Source organism: Colossoma macropomum, unplaced genomic scaffold (genome assembly GCF_904425465.1).
Source record: "Colossoma macropomum unplaced genomic scaffold, Colossoma_macropomum, whole genome shotgun sequence".
NCBI classification, from domain to species: domain Eukaryota; kingdom Metazoa; phylum Chordata; class Actinopteri; order Characiformes; family Serrasalmidae; genus Colossoma; species Colossoma macropomum.
The window spans coordinates 2,092,548-2,103,010 of record NW_023494800.1 but is presented as its reverse complement, the minus strand read 5'-3'; the positions used below and the strand labels follow the sequence as shown (position 1 = coordinate 2,103,010).

The following is a 10,463-nucleotide window of genomic DNA, read 5'->3' as shown; positions in this document are numbered from 1 at the left end:
TGCAGTAACACTGACGTGGTGGTGGTGTGTTAGTGTGTGTTGCGCTGGTCTGAGTGGATCAGACACAGCAGTGCTGTTGGAGTTTTTAAACACCTCAGTGTCACTGCTGGACTGAGAATAGTCCACCAACCAAAAATATCCAGCCAACAGCGTCCTGTGGGCAGCATCCTGTGACCACTGATGAAAGACTAGAGGATGACCAACACAAACTGTGCAGCAGCAGATGAGCTATCGTCTCTGACTTTACATCTACAAGGTGGACCAACAACAAAGGTGCGTCTAATAGAGTGGACAGTGAGTGGACACAGTGTTTAAAAACTCCAGCAGCACTGCTGTGTCTGATCCACTCACACCAGCACAACACACACTATCACACCACCACCACGTCAGTGTTACAGCAGTGCTGAGAATGACCCACCACCCAAATAGTACCTGCTCTGTGAGGGTCCATGGGGGTCCATGACCACTGAAGAACAGGGTAAAAGGGGGCTAACAAAGTATCAGAGAAACAGATGGACTACAGTCTGTAACTGTAGAACTACAAAGGTCACCTATATAGTAAGTGGAGCTGATAAAATGGACAATGAGCATAGAAACAAGGAGGTGGTCAGAATGAAATGCTACCTGCACCCTGATAAACTCACCTGCCAAATATAAAGCTGGAGGAAAATAGAAATACAAAGAAAGGTTTATTTACATTAGCTTTAAAGGATCAGGAGTGAATATAAAAGATATAGCTTCAGAATGAATCACAGCCTCCGAACCAGAGGAACAAAAAGTGGAATACTCGGTTTTCCTTCTGAATCCGTGAAGTTTTATGAAGCTCCTCAGTAGCTGAAGAGCTTAGAGTCTCTACAGAAACAGAAACAGAAACTGTCCGTGTTTAGTGTTCCGGTCAGAAGTTGGAGTTCTCACATGGAATCGGCCTGAAGGTCACTTCTTTGTTCTCCAACAGTAGAAGGTCAAAGCGACACACGGGTCTGGAACAGGACAAGAATAAAGAGAACAAGGCCTTAATTTAACAGGGTTCTCATTTATCGAAGTATGCGTAGAACATGTTCTAAATCTGTGAAAATTGAAAATGGAAAACAGGTATTTATGAACTGTGCTATGCTATCAATGATAAACTGTGCCGTCCCAGGCTTAGCCAGGCTTATTTACATAAAGCCACACCCCCAAAGAGCTATATATGGTAAACAACGTCCCCTTAAAAGTCACTAATATGCAAAGTTACCAATCATAAAATGTTATTTCTGTGTGATTTATGAAGCAATTTGCTATGGTGTTGCAACAAAAACATACCCATCAAAAACAAATTGATATGTCTTCCTGCAATACATACTTAATACTACAATAAAAATATCTTGTGAATTTCACAAACGTTTTCTCAATCTTGCAGTAATATGTATTTTTCTGAAACGCTAATTATTGCACTCTGAAGAAAACACAGCTGTTTTGTGCTGGTGCTAACCTACGACAGCATTTTCGGGCCACTGTTAATAAAAATAAAAACAGTAGACTTTGAGAATAAAGTCATAATATTTCAAGAAAAAAGTCGTACTATTTTGAGAATAAAGTGGGCTAATTGTAGGGGGGCTGCCATAACGCGTTGGGGTCTCGGTTGCTGTACTGTAGGGGGGCTGTCATAACGCGTTGGGGTCTCGGTTGCTGTACAGTAGGGGGGCTGCCATAACGCGTTGGGGTCTCGGTTGCTGTACAGTAGGGGGGCTGCCATAACGCGTTGGGGTCTCGGTTGCTGTACTGTAGGGGGGCTGCCATAACGCGTTGGGGTCTCGGTTGCTGTACTGTAGGGGGGCTGCCATAACGCGCTGGGGTCTCGGTTGCTGTACTGTAGGGGGGCTGCCATAACACGTTGGGGTCTCGGTTGCTGTACTGGCGCTGGAGCTCCACTCACTCCTGTCTCTCTGTGGATCATGTTGATCATCATTCTCACTGTCTGTGAAACTTCATACCCTCTTTGAATGGAGGAGATGTAGCCCCCCGATAGCCGTGTAGACGACCCTGCCTGAGATTCTCCTTCAACAACACAGACAGACAGTTTCCTCCGAGTCCGTCTGGCTCTTTATTCTAGATAAACACAGTTTCCTCCGAGTCCGTCTGGCTCTTTATTCTAGATAAACACAGCTTCCTGCTCAGCCGTTTCAGCTGGTTCTTATACTAATAACAGGCTGGTGCTGATGTGCAGGAGAGACAGGGAGACTGAGTGTTTCTTTATGGGTGAATCGATATGAAAGTACAACTCCACCAACTCACCGCCCCTCATTTAACATTTGTTCCCTTCACTTCGCAAAGACTTTGGCCACAATATTGTGATCTTTCCTGGTATTAATGCCACTTTAATGGCATAAATCTACGGCTTTTTTTTCTCTAAATCTTACATTATTCTCGAAATATCATACCTTACGACTTTATTCTCAAAATATTACTTTTTTCCTGAAATATTATGACTTTATACTCGAAGTCTACCATTTTTATTAACAGTGGCCCTAAAACGCCATCGTACTAACCTGCATTTGGCTTGATAAACAAAAATTAGTTTCACATCAAATGGGTCAAACCTGCTGTGCAGGTTTCTCTTTGACTGCACTGGGAAACTGCTCTTCTTTCTGCCAGCCTTGTAACATTGAAGCAACAGTTTTGTGGAAAATGGTCCAACCCATTCTCAAATGTAGTCTAACATCCAAGAGAAGTTTGCTTCTTACAAATACAACGCCATTATGCCAGCTCAGGGGTCGCAACCCAAATGTTAAGAAGAGCCATTTTGTCCTTTCAACAAATATCAGACCAACATTTTATGTCCATTTTACCATCTTGGCTGTAAATATGTCTCAGTATGTGCTGATGTGCTAGTACAGGCTAAAAATATGATATAAATGAAAATGCAGACTTACTTTGCTCTGCTTTAATCTCAGCTATAGCTGCTTTTCTCGCATCTCAGACAGGAAACTTTTCCTCAAAAGCTTCTTGCAAAATGTCGCTCAACGCTCTACTTTTTACGAGGCTGAAGTCGCTTCTCATTCGCCCACTTATAATTCTAATTGTTCCGTTTCACCTTAAATGGTGGAATGTAACTACTGAACCATTTAAGGTGGAATGGGACAAATCAAATGAGAAGCTGGAAAGCGAGAAACTGACTTCAGCCTTGCAACTTTTTAGTCTTTTTAGTGTTGGACAGTTTCTTGTTGCAGATTAAACATATCAGGAATCCAGCTGGAGTGATTATAAACATCAGTCCATTCGTCTCCAAATTATTGATGTTCATCTTAAATCTCTCTCTTTGCTGTTTTGTTAGCTACTAGCTAGGCGAGACTGTTGTCTGTGTTGCTATGGTGACCAGCAGTCTGTGCTGATCTTCAGGGTTAAACGGTGAATTAGCAGTTCTACATTAACTCCAGCGTTTAAGACCATTTATTGTTAAATTGTGTTGAACGATCAGCAGAGTTTTATTTTACTGTAAAGGAGGATTATTTTATTTTTACCTACAAATCTGATTCTGCTGTGGAGCAACAGGGCAGTAAAAGAGCCTCATGGGCTCTGGAGCCACATGTTGCCGACCCCTCTGCTAGCTGATTCAGTGCACAGCTAAATAAGCAGAACCCAAATATGTTTTGGCTGATCAATTTGCATGAAAGGGAAAATTGTGTATGTGTTCAATTTTTCCTCAAGCTTTCTCTTTCTGTTAAACGTCGATGGCATTAAAATGATTGAAGTGCACCCTTACCCCAGTTTGGGCTCCAGGCGGAGAGGAGTGAGGCGTATGCGGAGAACGCGGAGTTTATATCGAGGTCCAAACACGTTCCCTGTTCTGTATTTCAGAGTGATTTTCTCAGCAGGCTGGACATCTCTGTTGAACTGCGCCAGCAGGCTGGTCTCAGTGTACTGCTCAAATTTATAAGGCTTGCTGGGATGGAGAAGAAAAAAAAACACATTCAGACTCTGAGTGAAGGGACACACTGTGCTTACTACTCTTATTGGACTGAGATTAATAAAGAAATGGAAGCTTTTGTCTGTGTATGGCAGTGACATAGCTAGGAGGAGCCTGGGGTGCTGGTTACTGATTGCTAAATAAATTGGAAATGATTTCTTCTATTACCAATGTAAATCTTGCAAAACACACAGTGGTCATGTTAGTCTTAAAATAAATAATAGAATTAGAAAAAGCTCTCCTTTTACTCATTATCTATACAATATTAAAAAGATTAAAAAAAAGATTCATCCAATTTCAAAATGATTTATTTTACTTGTAAATCATTACAGATCAATGCAGTGAACTGTAAATGGTTTAAATGAGCATAAAGTTTATTATGTAATTTTATAAGGTCTCAGTATGAACCTCCTCCAGCTGTACGGACAACATCAACACCATAGTCAAACTCATCCCATACTGGATTGAGCATGTTGGGTGTCGCTGCACTCACGGCTCTTTCAGTGCGATTTCGGAGATCATCCAGTGCTGTTGGGAGTGGCGCATAAACAGAATCCTTAACGTACCCCCCAAAAAAAAGGTTGGAACTGTTGGTACCAATGACGAACACTCTGAGCTGTTGGAGGTTCACTGCCATACTGACAGTCAGAAACTCTATGACCCCCTCTTTCAATTGGTATGTGATTGGTTCCTAGGCACCTCACGGTTGTAAAAATATGGTGCTTTGAAATCGGATCTTTTTGAATCACCCTGTATTATCAATTTTTGGGAGATGCTATGCAAAAGTTACCATTTTCTCTCTGAAGTTACAGTTCTGTTTTTCGATAAATAATTTAAAAATATTTGAGCGAGATTAATATTTGTATAAAAAAACCTACACATCTCTGCTACAAATAAAATCAGAAAAAAAAATTTGGAGCACCTACCATTTATTAACAACTCAGTCAAAAGTGATGCGGTGCAAATTTTTAAAGGAAAAAAATTCTGCAACCTTATGTCAAGTGGGTCTGAAGCCCAACAAAAATTCTTCTATTTTATTGGAGTTTAGCAAAAGTGTGCAACTGTATCATCTAGCTGAGCTGACATGTATCTGAGTGTCATTAGCATAAAACTGAAAGGCGACATTGTGTTTACAGACTATGTACATATCTTGGAGGCGGTAAATAAAGTGAACTGTAAGTGCCTTAAAACGGAGCTTTGTGGGACACCATATTGCACCGTTCAGATTTCAGAAAACTTTCCATTTACACTAATAAAATAAAAGTGGTCTGTCGATTTGTCTGTCTAAACCAGCCATGTTTTCAAGCTGGTCCAATAAAATGTCATGTTTTGATGAAGCCTCTCCACTGTGAGTGTTTCAGAAAGATTTAGTCAGACTCACTGATCGATTTCAGCCATTGTCTCCTGGTCTCCTTTTCGTAAAGTGATGCTTATGTAGCCCCATCGTGCTTCTGAGTTCCAGGTCAAAATATCAACCTTGTAACCAGTTTCTGTAAAAATAAAAAATAAAAGCTCAGTGATAAATTGCTGTAATCTTGAATCGAGCATGATGAGATGGGAAAGCCCATTGATTAAGTGTTGATATTTTGTTATAAATGATTGTGTATAAACAGTGTAAAGTATGGTTGATTTGCCTCTCACTTTATTCAGAACATCTCATTTACCAGCTTTCTCTATGATCAAAACTAGACATCTGGGTATAGCCTATCAGAATAAAGTGAGTGGGAAGGGGTGGAGCTTATTCTATGGACACCCATGCTCAAAGGATTGTGTTTATATATTTATATATATATATATATATATATATATATATATATATATATATATATATATATATATATATATATATATATATATACACACACACACCCCGATCAGGCATAACATTATGACCACCTCCTTGTTTCTACGCTCATTGTCCATTTTATAAGCTCCACTTACTATATAGGTGCACTTTGTAGTTCTACAGTTACAGACTGTAGTCCATCTGTTTCTCTGATACTTTGTTAGCCCCCTTTTACCCTGTTCTTCAGTGGTCAGGACCCCCATGGACCCTCACAGAGCAGGTACTATTTGGGTGGTGGATCATTCTCAGCATTGATGTGGTGGTGGTGTGTTAGTGTGTGTTGCACTGGTCTGAGTGGATCAGACACAGCAGTGCTGCTGGAGTTTTTAAACACCTCAGTGTCACTGCTGGACAGAGAATAGTCCACCAACCAAAAATATCCAGCCAACAGCGTCCTGTGGGCAGCGTCCTGTGACCACTGATGAAGGGCTGGAGGATGTCCAACACAAACTGTGCAGCAGCAGATGAGCTATCGTCTCTGACTTTACATCTACAAGGTGGACTGACAAGGTAGGAGTGTTTAAAAACTCCAGCAGCACTGCTGTGTCTGATTCACTCATACCAGCACAACACACACTAACACACCACCACGTCAGGGTTACTGCAGTGCTGAGAATGATCCACCACCCAAATAGTACCTGCTCTGTGAGGGTCCATGGGGGTCCTGACCACTGAAGAACAGGGTAAAAGGGGGCTAACAGAGTATGCAGATAAACAGATGGACTACACTTAAAGTATATTTAAGTAAGAAATTACATCGATTTTTAGAACTGAGAGCTGGAGGATGAGGTAATATTTCAAACTTTACATATATTGATTTTCTAACTTTATCCAAACCATTTATAAAGTAACACAGTGTATGATGCATATAAATGTATTGGGCTTTGAAATGTACTTCTATCACTTATTGGAAATACATTTCTGTGTAGTGAAGATTGAGCTTACTGCAGAATGGAATTTCTTTATTTGTAGTAAAATATGTCATCGTCTGGTCCATCTTCACCAGCGACTCCTTCCACTTAATCACATCATAACCTATGAGCAGGAAAAACCATAGAGCAGACACCATATCAGCCATTCAGATCATAAAAATGCACACAAAAATGTCTTTTTTGAAAAGTGATGTTCATCTCAATGGATGCTGTAACCAGTACACAATCCTTCTTATCCGTCAGAGTTACAATCAGAATTGGAAGATGTGCTTTACAATCTAGGAAAAAACACTACTGTTCCACACAAAGTGTGGAATCACTGTTTCCAATGATAAAATATTTTGTTTCTGATATAATATTATTCTGTTAGAGTAATACTATGCAATGCCATGAAAAATAAGCCATAAAATTAAGTAATCTTAGATGTGCAGAATGATGAACAGAGCTGGATCAATACAAATTCTCAAAAGAAGTTCTAATATAATTTTTATTCCAAATACTATGTATTGAAATGTGCTGATCAAATCTGTAGTAGATAACGTATTAAGAATTTATGATAAATGAATAAATTACTGTATATTTTTACTTCTAAACCTTCTTTGAATAGTTGCTATATATATATATATATATATATATATATATATAGTGAACTATATATATATATATATATATATATATATATATATATATATATATATATATATATATATATAGTGACTATAAGCTTATATGCTGACTGTAAGCTTTTCCTGCATGTGCAACTGATTAAATATGTCATTTGTCAACAAATTTTAAAGCTCAATTAGCTTATTTATACATCATTTATTTACTTAGTTTAACTTTAAACATTGAAAAGCATAAAACATAAAATGGATATTGTACCATAACCTTTGCTCAGGCCACATTTCATGTTTTTTCTTTCCCCAATATGTTAAAATCAGCTAACTCTGTGTTAAAATGTGCAGAAATGTGTCTCTGTAGAGGATGTGTTCACTTATTTATTTCTGTTAAATCAGCAACAACATGGAATTTGACCAGTGGGGCACAAACTTTTACACACCATTGTATACAGATCAGAGTCACTGCAGGTCTAGTGTACAGTGAAGTTGACAGTGAGTGACCGGTGCTGTGTAGATTTCGTGTTGTGCGCTGTTGTGTTCCAGCAGAAGCAGAATTAATGAGTATTTTGTAGATGTTTGATTCTTACCAAAGACTGGACAACCGGCTGACCCGAACTGCGTACAGTTCAAACACTTCCCGTCTAAGAAGTCAGAGTAATTGGAGCAGGGATAGGCGGTGATGGGGCAGGTCTTGTTCAGAGAGCCAAGAAAGAGGAACACTGACCTCTGGTGGTCACACTTAAAATATTTTGAACCTGCAGAGAGATCAAAACACTGATAATCAGCCTGTCAGCCTGCAGAGCTCTGGACTGAGACATGCTGAACGCGGCATTCTGTGGAACTCTGTAACAGGAGAGTTTGTTGTTGTTTAAGTGGCAACGTGCTGGAAAAAAACACGCCACACCTGAACTGTCTACTGCAGCAGGCAGGCCTGTGTCTGCACTGGGCAAAGGTAGGCAGCTGCCAAGGGCCCCCCATAAGCCAAGGGCCCCATCAAAAATACAAATAAGATATATTTTAGATGTACATAACAATGGTGTCAGTGTTATTATAGATAGAACCAGTGTTGTAATCCATTACAAGCTTTTATTTACCTCTATCAAAATGTGATCAGATTATTTTAACTATCACTTCCAGGAAAAAAAAGTAATCTCATTACTTCTATATATCTCTGTACCAGATTATCTCACTGTACTGGCTAATTTTGCTTATTCGAATCACATTCCTTAAAACAAGCTCAATGATCTGCCAATACAGTGAGATAAATTCTCTTAATAAAGTGATTTCAGCAAAAACGTCTAGAAATTAGATATTCACACAGAAGTTAAATATTCTTATAATCCACTAAAAATCAATCTGACAATGAGATATATTAGAAATATTGACTAGATTTAAGATGATTTCACTTGTCAAAATTATTTGTTTCACAGTGTAGATGGTTGCATGACATTCAAAAATGTGTATCCAGGGGGCGCCATTCCTGTCTTTTGCCCAGAGCCCTATAATCAATAAACCTGCCTTTGATTGCAGGATTTTGGCCATAGAATCTCTTAACAAGTTATTGTCTCTAAAACGACATGTTAAAAACAGCATATAGTTTAAAAATAATAACTATAAAAAAAAAAAAAATGAGAAAGAACTGGGAAGTGAGAGTTTCTGAGCAACACTGGAAAGTTTATTTTTTCTTTTGGAAGTAAACAAAATGAGCTTTCTCAATGGGCAATATCTTCTTCCAAGTTGTTGATCGTAAAATGAACGCACTCAAATTTCACCAACAATTTTGTTACTCATCACATTCAGCTTTGCCAATATTTGTGTTAAGGAGCCAAAGTGGAATCTGTTTTGTTTGTATGATGTAAATAATTAAAGTCTGGTGCAGGAATAATACTGTCAGACTGTTTATATACTGCATACACTACAAAAACCATTAAATTTAGTCCATTATTTCAAATATTTCTTAATATTTCTCATTATGAGATTTCTAACTCCTAAGTGTCAAAAATTTTGGTTGAAAACTTGGTTAACCCCTTATAATCTCAGGTTTATTACATACTAAGGCTTATTATTCAGTAACTACAGGGACTTCAATGCAAACTGGCTAAGCTATTCTTAGATTATATAAGTGTGTAATTCAGGGATGTCTCTACATTAGGGGCCGGTGAGGCCTGGCCCCACCAGATGTCGCTGTGGAGCAGCATGATCAATAATTCAGTATAAGGAACTAAAAGATTCCAACATCATTCAGTCTGAAAAGGACAAAAACTGCTCCTTCAGTCCAGAGAGGTTCAAGAGAAAAACATGGCTAACTGTGAGTGTAGCTAAAAGCACTCTGCAGCTTTCCTTGCCTGCTTTGCATGGATTGGTGACTTTGAGACAAAGGTTTTTGACCAGTCTGCCCAGATGAAAGATCGTCCTGCATCTTGTCTTTTCGAGCAGTGAACGTCACAGTGAGTCATTCTGCATTATTACAGAGTGTGTTATTCCTAAAGCCCAGACAGCCTGTTTCCCTGCTCTGATACGTTGTTTTGGATATGTAGTTGGAGACAACACTAGTCGTTTACTGCATGATAACTTTTTGTAATTCGATGCTGTATAACCAGGTTTTGTGAGATCTAATGTCGTTATCATATCACTGATATTCTCAACTTCCACTGACTCCTGCACCGTTACGTTAATCTGTGAATGTGTGATTTCATTGATGGAGTGTGTTTCTGTTTGGATCTGGTTTGTGTGCAGTTTCATTTACTAGTCGCCTGCTGTTCCGACAGTTTATTGTGTCCCACCAGGCTTTCTGTGCCAGAGACGCCACTGGTGTAGTAAAACTTTGGTTCTGCCAGTGGGCTCTGGCCATTTAAGGGGTTAACTCAAACGCAACGAATGAGCCCAGGTTACTAAAATCTACTGAGTGAAAAGTAACATCTGTATTTTGAGTTGTAATCAGGTGAATCAGTGACTGACCTGAGAAGATGGTTTTTGGACAGCCCGGCTGATCCGCTCCGCCATTCGCGTAGAAGTCAATGTGGCCCAGTGGTTTCCGAAACCCAAGAGCTGCGAAAAAGCATTGGGGGATGAGCTAATATCGTTAACTGTACACATATTAACTGCACTGTACATCTGTA

General features: G+C 39.2%; 1 protein-coding gene across 1 annotated transcript in view; it reads right to left on the bottom strand.

Annotated features, from left to right (window-relative positions):
- Window positions 1–556: 556 nt before the first annotated feature.
- The window catches only part of lipia (lipase, member Ia), a 35,738-nt gene continuing 25,831 nt past the window's right edge, over window positions 557–10,463 (bottom strand). The window contains exons 6-11 of the mRNA XM_036588517.1: window positions 10,303–10,392; window positions 7,932–8,099; window positions 6,738–6,827; window positions 5,328–5,436; window positions 3,743–3,922; window positions 557–980 (exon numbers count right to left, since the gene is read on the bottom strand). Of these exons, the coding sequence (XP_036444410.1) occupies window positions 896–980; window positions 3,743–3,922; window positions 5,328–5,436; window positions 6,738–6,827; window positions 7,932–8,099; window positions 10,303–10,392 (722 nt within the window). The 3' untranslated portion in view covers window positions 557–895. The remainder of the gene's footprint in view (window positions 981–3,742; window positions 3,923–5,327; window positions 5,437–6,737; window positions 6,828–7,931; window positions 8,100–10,302; window positions 10,393–10,463) is intronic.